This window comes from Zootoca vivipara, chromosome 4 (genome assembly GCF_963506605.1).
Source record: "Zootoca vivipara chromosome 4, rZooViv1.1, whole genome shotgun sequence".
In the NCBI taxonomy this organism is placed as follows: Eukaryota; Metazoa; Chordata; class Lepidosauria; order Squamata; family Lacertidae; genus Zootoca; species Zootoca vivipara.
This window is the reverse complement of record NC_083279.1, coordinates 39,715,149-39,732,625: the sequence shown is the minus strand read 5'-3', so window position 1 is coordinate 39,732,625 and position 17,477 is coordinate 39,715,149. Positions and strand designations below refer to the sequence as shown.

Sequence of the window (17,477 nt, the reverse complement as noted above, 5' to 3'; positions counted from 1 at the left end):
CCCCATCGTTCTGCCCAGACACTGAGGTCCAGTGCCGAGGGCCTTCTGGCAGTTCCCTCACTGCGAGCAGCCAAGTTACAGGGAACCAGGTAGAGGGCCTTCTCGGTAGTGGCGCCCGCCCTGTGGAACGCCCTCCCACTAGATGTCCAAGCTAAAAACAACTACCTGACTTTTAGAAGACATATGAAGGTCAACAAGACTAAATACATTAAAATTAAAATTAAAAATTAAGAAGGGTTACACCCAAATAAGACTAATAGAATTAAGCACTTAACGGCAGACTTAATATTAGTTTCCAAAAGGGTACACATGTTAGTCTCCTGAAGCAAAAGCAACCAAGAGTCTTGTGGCACCTTAATACTAATATTTTGACATAAGCTTTTGTGGTCTACAGTGCATTTTGGGTACATTATCCTGCATTGGGGGGGGGGGTGAGGTCAGAAGGAAAGAAAATGCAGTAAAGTACAGCCATGGCAGTAACATTTTTAACAGTGGCCATTTACTCACACAAAAAGAAAACAACAATAACTGTTTACAACATAGACATTGTGGTATTGGGACGCCAATTAACACATTTGGTGTGATAAAAATCCATTGTTCTGATTCAGTCCGCAAGTGATAGCATTAAACCTCCTGGCATATTGTAAGTGAAGAGTTCACCGCCACCCACTCAGCAAGTGATATCCTTAAATCCACCATCAGTCTGTCTGCTGCATCTTAAGCTCTCTTTCTACCCTCCTTCTCACATTCTCTGCTCTATATATACCAACCTGTGTTGCTAACCATTAACTCAGTTTCAACAGAAAACCATTGGTCCATTTAGTCCAGTATTGTTGCATACACTCTCCAGAGTTTCAAACAGAGTTTCTTTTCAAACCCTACTTGGAATCTGGGACATGCAACTAAAAACACATACTAGAAAAGAAATGATCTGAAGTATTGCAGTGGTATTCAGCTAACATTTATTCAGAGTAGACCAACTGAAATACATGGACATAGGACTAAGTCCATTAATTTCAATGGGTATACTCTGAGTTAAGCCTAGTTGAATATCACAGTTTGTGAAATATAAATGCTACTGATATGTTTATTTAATAAACAATGTTGTTATTGTTTCCCACCACCACCACCACACACACACTTATTCCAAATTACTTCTATTTTTGGTTGACCAAGCAACTTGAAAATAAACTAGATCTCCTACTTTCATCATTCCCAACTGTAGAGTTATTGCCTAGAAAAGATTTGTTGTAGCTGTTTGGCTTGTCTGGCTTTCAATATCTGTAACTATGAAGTTTCACACTACAATGATTTGATAGGATGTGAACATAAAACAATAAAAGGAGTGACTTATTATCATTTCCCAGCTTGCTTTAACCATCACAGGCAGAACTATGGCCTCAGTGAAGACACTGTGTGGTATATTGTAGGGCTACATATTTTAGCTTACTGAAATATACAGCAATTTTGCAGTAGGATTATGACTCAGAAAATGGGTTGCAACTTCCATTAATTTGTTCCAACGACACAGCTGACAATGATCACTGTTTTGTCTCAAAGACAGACACTGCATATTTTGCCAAATAAATATAACTAGAGACATGGTTAAGACTTCCCTTTATGGATTAAATAAGGCTTGGAGTACTTACTCATCGTCCTCCATTTCAATTAAAAACACTTTATCCTCCAGAGATGTGATGCTTAACAACAGACTCATGTAAATAATGTGGGAGATTAAGCAGAACTCAAGAAATGTGCAAAGCAAGGGAAACTGTGCTATAGCTAAAGGCATACATTTTAAGAGCAGAAATGCAGCACTCAGAAAGTTAATATCCCTTTACCTCCTGTGGGAGCTCGATGTGTCAATGTGCAAGCCATTTATGTCTTGGACAATATATCCTGAAATAATAACTCCTTCGAGAACAAAATTTCAATTTTGAATCAAATCCCAATCAAACACCATTGCAGTCTGTTGGTTTGAGGGTTTTAAAAAAATCAAACATACAGCAGGCTTATTTTACCGTAAGACACTAGCTAGGTAATGCAAAGTAATTCCCAGAGGTGTCTATACTCTGTGCACACAAATACACAACAGAGCCCGTGACTGGCTGAATGTTCTGAGAATTGCTTCTTGCAATTTTTTTCAGCTTCTGAAGGAAAGAGACAAGAACCTATGCAGGACACAAAAACTTTGCTCTCGGAAAACAACCCCCCCCCCAAAAAAAATTCAGGTAGTCATACCCAAATGCCTTGATGCCTGTTCTTGTGCTTGAAATTGCTTTTCAAAATGGAAAGTTGAGATTCTTGTCCCCGATTCAAATTCTATTTTGGTGCAGTGCAATTATTATTATTTTATTTATTAAATTTCTATACCGCCCTTCCATCTGAGAATCACAGGGCAGTTTACAATATAAAAACACAAAAAATACGTAACATACCGTGTTTCCCCCTTTTTAAGACACCGTCTTACAACTTTTTTCCTCAAAAAAACGCACGGTGGCTTATTTTCAGGGGGTGTCTTTTTATTTTTATTAGTGCCGGTACAACTGGGTCCCACTGGCTCGGCATGCTCGGCGCTCTCTCCCGCGTGCATTTTCTGCCTCTTCTATTCTCTCTGTTTCCCCTCCTCCCCATCCTGAATCAAGGGCTCTCCTTCCGGTGGCGGTGTGTGTGCGCGCGGAGGTATAGAGGCTGCTCCCCGGGCTCTCTCACGCTGGCCGGGGAATGAGGAGGGAGGCAGGGACCTGTCCCGCTCTGAGACGCTCGTGAGGGAAGCGCGAGGGGGACGAGGCTTGGGCCTGCGCCTCTGGTGCGCGCAACCCCAACTGACGGACCGACGGGAAGGGAGGGGGGAAAGGGAAGGAGGGGGAGAGGAGCGGCATCAGCTCTCGGCGAGGAGGCCGGGGTGGCTGAATGACGAGCCGAAGAGGAACCTGCGCGGCACCTTTTCTCTGTTGGGGGGGGAGAGAGAGACGCGATCACAAACATACAGAGAGAGACAGACACGCGCACAGGGGGGGGAGAGAGAGAAAGACTCACGGGGAGAGAGAGACGCGCGCACACACAGAGAAAGAGACGGACACGCACACGCAGAGAGTGCGGCGCTGCTTCGCGCTTTGTCAGCACTGCAGCCGCCGCCGCTTCCGAGCGCCAACCCGACCTGGCAGGCTTCCTCCTCCTGCCACGGCCGGCATTGCAGGAGCTGGGTCCTGCTGGCTTGTGCCCTCGGTGTTCCGTGCGGCACTGCTGCATGCTTTATCGGCGCTGCAGCCGCCGCTTCCAGGCACCGACCCAACCCAGCAGGCTTTCTCCTCCTGTTGCGGCCAGCGTGCTGGGTCCTGCTAGCTGGCTGGGGCGCTAGGTGGTCTTGCTCCGCACGTCGCGGAAGTATGGCTTATTTTCGGGGTATGTCTTACATTTCTCAAACGATTAAAAACCCTGCCATGCCTTACTTTTTGACTACGTATTAAAAAAGGGGAAACACGGTAGTAACAAACAAAAACAATACCCCACAGATGAAAAAAGGCCATAGATTGTTTAATTAGCCAAAGGCCTGGAAGAGAAAAGGAATGTTTTTGTCTGGCGCCTAAAGATATGTTAATGAAGGTGACAGAGAAGTCTTCCTTGGCACCTGGGTATTTCACAAGCAGGGAACCACTGCAGATAAGGCCTGTTCTTGTGTGCATATGGCAAACATCATAACAAATACCAATGGATAACAATTTAAAAACAAGACTTACTGTTTTGATGCCTTCAGAAATGTATGTGTCGTTCATTATAAACTCGGGGTAACCCACTTTAGCCAAAACTGCTTTCGCCTTTGGAAAGAAATACAAACATCATGATGAGAAGGATACTCCATTATTACCTGAATGTGACCTTATTTGGCCACATGGCTGCCACTAGCTTCAGAATGCAGAGCCACTGGTTGCATCAATAAACTTTAGCATAATTTGTGGCAATCTACTGTTCAGAAGATACATTTTCATCCCATTTACACATAGCAACAACCCATTACGCTTGCCAAAACTATGTGCCACAAGCACAAGAGGTATCAGCAAAATGCACCACAACTAAGGTTCCTAAAAAGTCAAAGGTGGGGAATTTGTGGCTCTCCAGATATTTGGGGTGACAACTCCTATCATCCCTGGCCATGGGCACAATGGGAGACAGAGTACCACAGATACTCCACTCAACCTACTAGTAACAGGAGAGCTTTTGTAGCAAATACCCAGTGAGATCAAATGAATGAACCATAAATTTTAAAAGCAGATGCCCTTACCACACTTCCTCCATTATGGTGACTGACCTGAAAGGGAAGAACTTTCTGGTGTCCAATATGGTGGCAACATACAAGCAAATAAAGTCATCACCAAATGCTCCAAACGTGGGAGTGGTCTACAGTCTAGCAGGGTCATCCCAAAATATTTTATCACTTGAAGCAAAACAGAAAATGACCCATCTGCTGCTGCCCCAGAGAAAGCTCTGGCACACTGAAAGTGGTGAGAAGCAACAAAGAAACCAGAGAAGAGTGGCAGTGGCAGCCCTGTTCTTCCCAGGCCACAGGTGCCAAGCAAAGCAGGAGGTGAGTGGCATGCTCCTTGGGGGCATAGCTGCCAAGTTTTCCCTTTTCTCGTGAGGAAGCCTATTCAGCATAAGGGAATTTCCCTTAAAAAAAGGGAGAACTTGGCAGCTATGCTTGGGGGCCCAGAACTGCCACCACCACCCCAGCTGGTCTCAGGCTGCCACCTGAGGCAACTGCCTCACCTAGGTCAATGGATGGGGTGGCCCTGTTGCATAGCTATTATGTGTACACACAAATGGGAAAGATGTCAACCATGTTGTGCCAGGTGCACTTTCTCCTAAGGCTCCAAACCCCACCACACAAAGTGTATTATCACAGACCTGAATCATGGTGCTGAAGGAGACAGGGGGTGCGGAAATGGCTTCATGGACCAAATTGGATCCCCTGGCGGGGCCAGAGGGTGGGGGTAAGCATAAGCCAGGCTGAACAGGAGATCCTGTGGAATCTCATTGACCACTACAAACTTCAGTGATTAGTCATCTATATGTGGATATGTGGGAAGGAGGCTCAGAGGGAGGAAAATTTAGCACATCTTTTCTGAGTGTTTCCATTTTTATTGAAGAATGTGCAGCTAAGTGCCATAGTTTTCCTCCTCCCCTTATAACGGGGCGGTGGAAGGGGGAACATTCCAGAAACTTTATCATCTCGTTCTTGACAGTTCCTCAGCCCTTGGGTTTTTATTTCCCACCTGAAATTAAAATCTTCTACCTGTAACATCACAATTAATTGCAAGGAAGATAATTAAGATGTCACAAACAGAAGAATGCAGGTGGGGAATTAGCAACAGGAACAGATGAACTCTTAAGCAAGAAAGATCCCATTGTCATGCAAATATCCCCAGTGCCAGGAAAAAACAATGGAAGACAAATGCTGTGAAAAAGAAAATAGGAAATGAAGCAAATGATAATGAAAGAGAATATTTGCACTTGGTTTTCCATGAGGAGCAGGAGGGCCTTAGGAACATTTGTAAATGGTGGGGAGGAAAGCAGAAATGCAACTATCCATTTTGATCACCCTACCCTACTGTTGTTCAGCAATGGCTGAAGCTGTGCAATGACTTTTCGGCTGACATATTTGAGGGATCTGAGTGTTTTTTCTTCCTATTTTCAGCTCAAGAAGGCAAGAGGGAAACATCTTATTTACATTTCCACTGAGTTGGCTGCTTAAATGAGCTAGGTAAGTCACAAATGTCTTGCATGTATTCAAAAGTAATCATTTTAATCACTTAATTAAGCAGCCTTTGTGTTGCATCCACACAAATATGCCAGCTAACATTTTTCATTAAACCAGCGCAAGGAACAAAATGGTTTAGAATAGCTTATGAACTGCTGCCTTTCCAAAAACTATCCATTTTGCAACTGAATTAATTATTCAGTAGGTTTTTTGTTTTTTAAGAACCTATGGCGATTAGCTGGTCCAGCATAGTGGATGATTTATGAGTGCGCCACTCACTGCAAAATGTTGATCAAACCCCAAAGCACTTGGTATTTCAACACGGAAGGACGCTGCACAACTTCCTTTGAATTTTGATACTTTAATTTAAAAAAAATCAGTCAATTGTCTCCAATAGAAAATATTATTTATTTGCTAAACTGAACATCATGTATACAGATCCAATTCCTGACCTCTCCATGACAGGCTGGTAAATTATTCTTGCCTCAAACCAGGAAAGCTTTTGCCAGACAATGTATTCCAGGAGTGGGGAGCCTACTCTTGAGGTTATTCAAGGGCTACTCTTGCCCTGCCAGGGGATCCAATTTGGCCCATGAAGCCATTTCTCCAACACCATGCCCACCTGTCAATCAGCTGACATCACTCCAATGGTCCTCTACCTCAGTAGGCCAACATTGACAGGTGGGCAGATCCGCCTACTTATCATTAGGTCACATGACTGACATGTGGCCAGTCTCTCACACCTCTCAAATATCTGGGCAAAAACGTTCCCTATCCCTGGAGCAGACAATGCTGAGCTAGATGGGTCATTGACCTGACTCAATATAAGGCAGCTTCCTATGTTTTAGGTGATTGCATTTGTATTGATTTAATTTGTGAGCCATCCAGAAGGCCTAGTCAACTGCACAGTGTTTAAATGCTAAAAAGAAAAAGAAAAACTCTGAAAGATAATGTTTGAACAAAATTAAGCAGACTGCCTGGCAGGGCCATCTTAACTGCCCCTGGCACCGTGGTGCGCCGGATCCCTCCGGCGCCCTCCCGCCCCGTTTCCCAGTGCAGTGGGCGGGTGGGCGCAGTGCGGTTGCCGTGGGCGCAGCTGCGTGGCGGGCCGGCCGGCCAGCGGGTGGCCGCAGCTCGCGGCGCCCTCCTGGCGGGCCGGCGACGTGGTGCCCTGCGCCACCCAGCCTGGCCGTAGGGCCGGCCCTGCTGCCTGGTCAGAATGACAGGACATCCAAAGCCTTGGGAGAAGTATTATAATCTTTAGTCACAGCACTTAGGGTAGTGATTAAAATCAAAATGAAAAGGGAGGAATTTATATACTGTACAATATAAATTAGGAGTCGCCAACCTTTTTAGACCAATGGGTTCCTTTGGGTTATTCAGCGAGCATCATGGGCTCTGTTCCTTTGTCTCTCCCATATCAGATCCACCCCACCCCCCTCACCCCTGACAACCAGAAAGAGGAAAGCTGTGTGCTCACTTTCCCAAAGAATCTGGGTGAAAGCCTTGAAATCTGATCCCTGTAAAATACATTGTGAGAAGTGGCAACTAAGAGTACAAAGTGGAAATGGGAAAGAGCACCCCTCTTCCAATTTCATTCTTCAGCTCTATGTACTTATAGAATCACAGAACGGTAGAGTTGGAAGTGACCCTGAGGGTCATCTGGTCCAAAGCCCTGCAATGCAAGGAATCTCATCTAAAGCATCCATGACCAAAGGTGGGCAGTCAACCTCTGCTAAAAAAAAAAAACCCAATGAAGGAGAATCCACCACCTTCCAGGGAGGGAAAAGGAAGAAAAGGGTAACCAACCTCATCACCAAAGGGACACTGAGTGGATGCCAGAGGAAAATCTCAATGGCAGCACTGGATATGTCATTGAATATATCTGCTTTCAAGGAAGATATGGGCCTACCAAGAATTGATCCATCTCTGGCTTGGTACCCCAATGTGTAATTCATAAAGGGATACATATATCCCTTCCACATTGTGATTTTGGTCATGGGAAGGATTGTAAAATATTTGTCTTAACTGAAGATGCAATATGGAAAGCAGCCATTAAACAGGCTACCTCAATATATATTGGGGAAATAACGGCTTATGAATCTAAGCAGAATCCTTTAAAACCTTTCTCTAGCCAAAGAAGGCTGATCACCGAAGAATGGATGCTTTTGAATTATGGTGCTGGGGGAGACTCTTGAGGGTCCCATGGACTGCAAGAAGATCAAACCTATCCATTCTGAAGGAAATCAGCCCTGAGTGCTCACTGGAAGCACTCAGATCCTGGAAGGACAGATCCTGAAGCTGAGGCTCCAATACTTTGGCCACCTCATGAGAAGACTCCCTGGAAAAGACCCTGATGTTGGGAAAGATAGAGGGGAGAAGGGGACGACAGAGGATGAGATCGTTGGACAGTGTTCTCAAAGCTACCAACATGAGTCTGACCAAACTGCGGGAGGCAGTGGAAGACAGGAGTGCCTGGTGTGCTCTGGTCCATGGGGTCACAAAGAGTCGGACAGGACTAAACGACTAAACAACAACAACAACAACAGCCAAAGACCACCTTATCACCATTTACATCACACAGGAGAGAACAGTTTTGACAACAGCACCCAGACTAATTTCACTCATGGTAGTATAAGATAGCATCTTAACTCATTATTGACACAAGAGATAAGGCACAAGACTTTCCACAAGGTATTAATTTCTCCTGGATTTCTCATTTCTTCGCATCACCTTTTCTGCACTGTGCTGCTAATATTTAACTTCTATCATCCATCAAGAAAAAGAATATTGGAAGCCCCCTAAGAGGAAATTGTTCTTTTTGACCATTATTTTAAACATTTCATACCTTCCCTTAAATATGTCAAAATTCCGGAATTATAAAAGACAAAATCCCAGAAATTATTGGTTAGTTCAGGATGAGGATTGTTTGTGATGTATACTGGGGTAGGGTTAGAGACCCCTCCCATAGATCGCCACTTCCCCAGTCTTTTTTTTAAAAAAAGTGCCCCACATGCCTACTAATTACTGCAACAAAAAATCTCATTGGGCAAATCCTAATTGCAGATCCCACATGTAATATCTAAATTTGGTCTCCGGGATCAGCAACTGGGCATTGTATGCTGTCACATCCAGGCTTGTTGAAACTATTCCTGTACTAAAAAAGATCCCTGCACTAGCAATAAATTAGAGTTATGTTCAAAGCAGAATTTTTTAAAAGGCATTTATCTCAACTCTCGCTGTACAACATTGCATTTTATTATGACCATTTAAGAGGGCGCATATAGATCACTATGCATTGACAACCTGAACCTATTACAACAACACTTTTTTACAATAATCACAAATAATATAATGTGATGTATGCATACATAATTGTCTCTCTTTTTATGGGCAATTTTTAAATTCTAAAATAAATAAATTTACTGGGGAAATGCGCATAAAATCTAGTTTGAAGCAAGATTCTTTCATTGCTCTGTAATGGGCCCTTTAATTGCAACAATGAATTGACTCTTTATGTACGTGTCTGTCTGTGTTTTCATTTTTCATGGAAAGTAGGCTATCTGAACACCATCTGCTAAAACTGTTGCATGCATATGGCTGGTACTCTATTTGTTCCAAACACTGGGAGGAATGTGATAGGAGATTGGAAACCTTGTTCAATCTATCTTGCACAGAATGCAGAGTTCAAACTAAATAGCACCCATGTGAGTGGATGTTTTAAGATACTGCATCTGGAAATGTCTGCTATAGAAGGTCTTAAGAGAGAAATAGCCAGAGCTGTTAAACATATTAATACGTAGCTGGCAAAATAAAATAAAAATCTGTCCTGGTGTTAAGTACTGAGTCATCATCTGTATTATACTCAGTTGAGATGTCTGTTATATATGCTGAGCGTATAAGAGAATCACATTGGTATTGTTGGTTCTTATTTTTAAAAAATTTGTGAAGACATTTTATGTATTGGGGTGTTTTATTTATCTTTTACTCTGGATAGCAAAAAAGTGGGGCGGGGGACAAATGAATCAATAATACAATTATTGGGCACATATCTTGGGCCCAGTCTTATTCAACATCTTTATCAATGACTTGGATGATGGGCTTGAGGGCATCCTGAGCAAGTTTGCAGATGTCACCAAATTAGGAGGGGTGGCTACCGGTAATACCCCAGAGGACAGAATTACACTTCAAAATGACCTTAATAGATTAGACAACTGGGCCAAAGCAAACAAATACAGGATGGGAGATACCTGGCTTGAGAGCAGTACATGTGAAAAGGATCTAGGAGTCCTGGTAGACCACAAACTTGACATGAGTCAACAGTGTGATGCAGCAGCTAAAAAAGCCAATGCAATTCTGGGCTGCATCAATAGGAGTATAGCGTCTAGATCAAGGGAAGTAATAGTACCACTGTATTTTGCTCTGGTCAGACCTCACCTGGAGTACTGTGTCCAGTTCTGGGCACCACAGTTCAAGAAGGATACTGACAAGCTGGAACGTGTTCAGAGGAGGACAACCAAAATGGTCAAAGGTCTGGAAACAATGCCTTATGAGGAACGGCTTAGGGAGCTGGGTATGTTTAGCCTGGAGAAGAGAAGGTTAAGGGGTGATATGATAGCCATGTTCAAATATATTAAAGGATGCCATATAGAGGAGGGTGAAAGGTTGTTTTCTGCTGCTCCAGAGAAGCGGACACGGAGCAATGGATTCAAACTACAAGAAAGAAGATTCCACCTAAACATGAAGAAGAACTTCCTGACAGTAAGAGCTGTTTGACAGTGGAATTTGCTGCCAAGAAGTGTGGTGGAGTCTCCTTCTTTGGAGGTCTTTAAGCAGAGGCTTGGCAGCCATATGTCAAGAATGCTTTGATGGTGTTTCCTGCTTGGCAGGGGGTTGGACTGGATGGCCCTCGTGGTCTCTTCCAACTCTATGATTCTATGATTCTATGATATATTTTATACTCAAATAAAACAATAACATATTTCATTACCTGAACTAATACAATGCAAAGTGACTGGGTTTGAGGTCTTGTAAACTCTTAAGTCAAAGGTGGAGGATAAAAAACAATAATTTCCCTCTTGATCCAGAATGATATTTTAGTGCAAGAGCTTCATCCCCCAAAAGCTGAAGGGAGTTCACATTACAAAATGCAGCCATTAAATTTCCTGTTTAATGAGCTGTTGCTTTTATCTCAGTTATCTGGATTCCCTCCTCACTGTTCATTGCGATTTAAAGAAATGCACAATTAAACCAAAATCAAATGTTGCTATGTAGATTGGCAAGATTTTTGTACACGTGTAACACTGACCCGCATGAGGTTAAGAGGCTTCCCCAAAGTTACAGGATGTATCAAAAGTTGGACAGATCTTTAACAGGTATTGTAGGCATGTATGGTGCTGGAGTAGCTCGTGGCTGGGGAGACAGGAAAACAGGAGGGCCAGACATCATTGCCAGTGAACCCTACCTGGGGCTTGGACCTCAGCAGCTGCCCAGGTCCAGACAGCAGCCCCAGTAGGTCACATGCAGATCTTTAAAGAATTATGAGAATGGCTGCTTAACTATTGTTGTGCATTGTTGCATTCCAGTTGACTAAAGAGCTCCTTCCGTGTGCACATACTTGCACTGTCCTTGTCCACCTCTCTTCCTTTTCCATGTCAAATATGAGAGTGGCCAAAAGCGTTCTGCTCTCACGCAATTGTGTTAGCCTTATGGAGTTATGCTGGGCTCTGGAAATAAAATGACAGCTTTGGGCCCAGGGTTAAATACAATTTCCTTTCCCTTCACCGGTTCTCCCGCAATCTGTCTGAGCAGCGCTCAGGTTATTAATGGAACTGACATTCCTGTACAACTGACTGAGCATTGGCAGCAGCCAGGTAACAAGCCAGAAACGTGACGGCAACAAATCATCTAACACCAAAAGATAAGAGATAACGAAATGTGTTTTGGCGATTAGTTTTCAGATCATGCCAGGGAAGAGGAATGTGTTTCACCTGGTTATCCTAGATCCAGATTTTGTTCAGGAAATGTCATACAACTGCTTGGAAGCCTATTCTAGCATTAAGCAATATATAAATTAAATAATAATACAAATTATGGTTGCGTCTTTTCACAAACAGATGGCCCTCCAAAAAGTGCCATCAGACCACTCATAAGCTTCCCATGTCTGCAACTTCTTTGACCTATAGCTCCCTATATATCTGATCCATCCCATTCAGATGAATTCATCTGTCCATGCAAGCCTTCCAGGATACTCATAGGGCAGACACGGAGGCCCTGTGATCCTCCAGATGTTACTAAACTATCACTGATTTATTTAATGTATTTATAACCTTTTCCCCCAAAGTTGGGATTCAAGGCAGCTGCTGCTGCTGCTGCTGCTTCTGCTTCAACATCTCATAGAATTTAAAAAATGGCAGCAGCCCAGATTTTTGTTTTAGTTAAAAAGCAGGGGTGCCCATATGAAGATGAGATGGCAATGAAGGGAGATCTTAAGATTCAGTTAGTTTGAATCCAGTTTTGTGATCATTCAGCCTGTCTCCATCTCTTCCACCGAGGTAAGCGGTCCTTCTGCCCTGTTACATCTGCTTTCAGTCCAGTCAGAGCATGAACACTGGGAAAATTCACGAAACTCTCTGAGTCCCCATTCCAAGACAGCACAGTTGTCTTCTGTGCCTGATTAGGAACTAAAGTTTGCTAAGGGTGTTGGGAATTGAAGCTACAGCTCACAAGAATCTCTGGGGTTGCTTTAATGGTATGACATGCACACAGCTAGTGGGTAGGCCAGCCTTTTACACAGCATGCGAGTCGCTCCCGCCTGCATTGGTCACTTTCCACCAACATTTTCAGAAACATTTATGACTGCGGAGGAATCAAGTGGTAAAATTCATTTATTGTGCCTAGGCAGCAGAAATGCACAATCATCGGCTTCTCGCAAAGATTATCTGCCACCCAATAATGGGTGGGTGTTTCTTTGGTTTTTGTGGGGGTTTTGCTTTCGTTTTGTAAGAAACAGCAGTAAATTAGCATTTTTAGGAGGACCCGTGTTAGCACTACATTAACATAGTCTCAAACCCGGGTTATCTCCACCTCTTTTCTCTACAGAACACATATTATGGAGCACAAAATTCAGGATAGTTTCACAGATAGAGCAACTTGTTATCTATGTGTCTCATGTGAGGGAAAACACAATTCTGAAAATTGTGTTTTCCACATTCAGCATCTTTTCTATGAGGCTACAGGGTGACTCAGAGCTGGGCCAGGATGAGAATTATTGACTAAATACATCCACGGCCAGCTAACATAATGAGCTACAGAGCATGTCAGGCACACAATGGGATAAACACCCAAAGGACAAGGAGGCAGCAAAGTAATGGCGTTTAAGTGGTAAATCAAGAAACATGATAAAATTGGAGTCTATATCTTTTGGTACAGTGGCATTAAAAAAACACACACTTTTGAGCTACCATTGCACAGTTTGTGCTAAGACCCAACAGAAAGTGGAAGAATAAAATGCACATAATTGGCTTCTATAGGAAAATATCCTTTTAGGTCTTGGGAATCAGCTGTGAAGTGCATCACACACAAAAGAGGAACAGAAGTTGTGATGATGCTGAAGGAGGGGGGGGGAGATTGGAGCATGTTGCCAGCCTCATATTTTTGCTCTCCAGAATAGTCATTTAATATGCTGCTCTGCAGTGATAGCAGGGACACCTCCTCGTTCTCATGCAGACACAAGCACACACCCACTGGTACATAATCTCTTGCTCAGTGTCAAGGGGACTGGAAACAAGAATTTTGTAGGGACATATTTGGAATTATTCTTGCTCAATAGCCCTTTTCGGGCATTCTGCCCCCCCCCATCACTGTCTCTATCACTCTCTGGAGGCCGAAGGGTGACATTAGGATTCAGGCTCATGCAAGGGGGCGGCACAAGTAGAAACAGATTCCCAGGTTCATACCATCACCCTTCAACTCACAGAGGATAACCAGCACTTTTATTCCCATTGGCAGGGCAGAGGAGTGGGGGAACAAGGGACATATATTCTGGAATGAAGAGGGTTAATTTCAATTAATATCCTAGGTTTGTTAATGAAGAGAAAATCTTGCACAGAATAAAAGGTGTTAAAATGTGCACAACTTATTGGGGGGGCAAATAAGAATCATTCTTAAAAGGTTAAAAATGTTTTTAATGAGGTGACATACTTTGAGGAGAGTCTGATGTGTATAAAACTACCTGGGAAAGTCTCCTCTGCTCTTTGTGCCATATGTTTATAATGCTGTTAGCATGGAATGTGAATTAAAAGTATATCATTGGCTATGTAACTTTTGCATTTGTGTTGTAGACTCATTTGAGCCAAGGCTGATTCAAGCCTCGTGGGAAAGTAGCCTTAAATGGAAAGGAGTAATATGGGTTGTTAATTTAAAACCTTCCTTAAATTAATGTAAAATTGGGAAGGAGCATAGTGGTGACCACTGGTTATTGAGCTGTCTACAGTCTCTATGGAAGCACCTTGAGCTCCATCCAGAGAATTGTGCATGAACTGCGCTCTGACTCAAAAAAAATAGAGAAGAATACAAGAGCATTTGGAATCTGTTTAACTGGATCAAATTGTGCGTAGAAATACTGTATACGCTAACTGTGTACTGTGTAACTGTGTACTGTACTAAATATCTGCTATTCCTTTAAGCAACCTTCAGCAGTACCAAGTCAATCAAAGTCCTATGCTGTAGATTTCATTATTTCTTTTCAACAAATGAGAGGGGATCACAGGAACCACCTTGGCTTTATTTAACATAGGGAGGGTCAGATCAGGCTGTTTATATGATCCATGCCATTTCTTCATGGTCCTCACTCATAAGTCTATTTTGTCTCATTTGCACATTAATCTGTGGTTCAGAAAATTAACCCATGATAAAATTTGCATTTAAATGCTATTCTGTTTTCCCTCAATGCACTCATTCTATTTTTTTTTTAAAAAAGTATGTTGATATGCTTTTTGTACCCAGAACAGGAACATTTGGGGTGTGAAAAAACCAACACAGAAGTAAGTTCCAACATTCACATTAGTCCTGGGAGTGCAGATTAAGTCCATTCATAATGGAATTCCCAAAGATCAAAGCTCTTTACAGACACTCTCCTTTTCTGCAATGGCTATAGTCTGAGGGGGAAACTCAATCACTGGTTCCACCCTTGCCACCACATGCATGCTGGTCTTGCTCACAAAGACCCACCCTTTGAGAGAGTATGTTAAAAGTGAGGAGCCTGTTGTACACATGGCCCTTCCACAGGTGATTTAGAATTCCATGCAATCTTTGCCCGCAACCCCAGAGAGCTACTACCGTTTTACTGTTGTTGGTATCTGTCCGTCTCGGAAGACAATAGAGGGGATGAAGTCAAACTGTTAGAAGGTTGCAGCACCTGCTGTGGCTGTGGAGACTGATACGGGAGAGACATGTTTTGTTGCAGCCTGGGGCAGATGAAGGCTGGTGCAGTTGTACCACGGCCTTTCTTTACCATTCAGTGTAAACAATACTGAGCTAGATGGACCAGTGGTCTGGCACAGTATATGACAGCTTCTTCTGCTCCTATGAATGTTAGGTCCTTTCTCTCCCCACCCACATGGGGCACCAGAAGAAGATCAAATTATTCAAACATACCCAACGAAAACATACAAAACATTCATGGGTGTGCTAGGAGTTGGCTTGGCTGGCCCTCACCAATGGCCCAGAGGGAAGCTCAAAAAATGCCAAGAAAGCCCAATGGTGATGGCGATAGCTGGAGATCCCCAATGCAAGAAGAGCCTTTCAAGTGACAATCCTGCTGAGGGTCCCTCTTGAAACTGTAGCTACCCCTGCTGAGGAAGTTTACAGGCTTGACTCGGAGCGGCAGTTGACATGCGCAGCAATAAGGCATCAGTAAGGAAATTGAGTTTCATTTAATGTTATTGCCTTATAACAGGCCATCTGGCAGCCAGATATAATGAGGCCTTCTATAAAGTTTTAAACGACTCTCATAATAAGATCAACCTATTCCTTAAAAAACTGCAGCATTTCCTACTTTCCTCACAGTAACATTTCCCAGTATGTGACAGCTCCATAAAGACCTATCAACCCAATCCACATTACAGCAACAAATATGCAGAGTTACTTGCTACTTGAGGGAGCCAAGTCATGTGGCAAGCGCTTTTAAATGTTACCCCCGAGGAGCAGGAGAGCTCACCAGAGGGAGCCCATGTTCAGTGGCATTACAAAGGCAAAGGTCGCAATGAGTTCAGCTCTTAAAGAACATTCTGACACAGACATCCCTCACTGCTGAAATTTTCACCCGACAGGTATGTCATTCAGTCACCATCCTTGCACCAAACATTTCACCAAAAAGTTATTATCAGGCACTGCTGCTTTTTATAGCTTTGTGTGCACCTTGATTTGTGGATACACAACAATTCGAGTATGTCAGGAAGGAGAAGGCAAGAGATTATGAAAGACAGCTGAGAGCTGCATTCTTTGTCTTCAACCCAAACAAAATCTTGCACTTCATGCATTTCCCATGTTTATGAGGTCCAAGCCTGACATTTCCTTTAAGCAAGGTTGCAATCCACATCCAGCTGGTGTCCCTGGCACGGTTCTCATCTTTGAATATGAATATGACCAACTGCTATTGTAAAACATACCATGTTACTGAAGGTTTTTTTTCAGAATGTGTAGGATGTTTCAATTCTCTCATTTTTGAATTGATTCTTGAAAGCAATGCACTATTTAAATCTCAAGGTTTTGGACTTTTGTTTTTGAATGGGGGGAAGAGACAATCAAATTCTGACTCTTTTCATCTGAGCACAGCATGGAAAATGACTCAGCTGCAGCTTGCACACAAGACCCCTTTACAGAGGGCATTTGCCAATAAGATGCTACCCAATCACTTCGACAAATAAGGCGAAGAGGCCATTTCTTCCCCTCTGCCTCTGTGTCATTCTATGTGCCACTTGGCATTTGGATGAGCTTCTCCCCTGAGAGTTTAAAATGGAGGATTGCAACAGAATGGTTCCAAGAATGCTTGAGCACCTGTGAGCAAGCCACGTTCCTTTGGTTTTCTACTATCACACAAAGCTTTGGAAATATTGTGACTCAGAGCTAATTTAAGCATGTGAGAGATAGCACATTGTAAGAGTTGCTTCTGGGTTGCAGCTGGAAAATCACATACTCGAATGCCACTTCCTCATATAAAAGCTAATCCCTTTCACCCCTGACAAGCCAGCTCTCCATTTGTTCCTACAACAAGCAAAAGGAGAAACACGAGTTGCAGCCCAAGTCTATACATCTTTCCATAAGCAATTCCCATGGAATTCATGGGGCTTTCTTCCCAGGTAAGCAGATATAGGATTGCAGCAGGGGTGGGAAATGGCAGGTCCAAATGCTCTCTCTATCTGGCCCTTGGGACTCTCTCCAGGCCAAACCCTCAAGTCATCCCACAAGCCTTCCTCACAATTTCCTCCCCCCCCCCCCCGCCCGAATGTGTCCTTGAGATCAGAAAATGGCTCTTGCATGCCTGGACACGAGATTAAGGGGGGTGTACGAAGGTAAAATTTACATACATTCCTCCAACTTCTTGCATGTGGCCACAGGTGGTTACTCAGAAGGAAAAGATTGAAAAGTTTCCCTGCCCTTGAATTACAGCATAACTTGCCTTCTCTGCTTTCTGCTTTCCTACCTCTACAGTAATATG

The 17,477-nt window shown here is 43.3% G+C and overlaps 1 protein-coding gene across 4 annotated transcripts in view; it reads right to left on the bottom strand.

Moving 5' to 3' along the window:
* The window catches only part of PHEX (phosphate regulating endopeptidase X-linked), a 97,185-nt gene that overhangs the window by 31,859 nt on the left and 47,849 nt on the right, over window positions 1–17,477 (bottom strand). For all 4 annotated transcript variants that reach the window (XM_035116147.2, XM_035116149.2, XM_035116148.2 and 1 more), the window contains one exon: window positions 3,741–3,818. In XM_035116147.2, coding sequence (XP_034972038.1) covers window positions 3,741–3,818 — 78 coding nt within the window. The remainder of the gene's footprint in view (window positions 1–3,740; window positions 3,819–17,477) is intronic.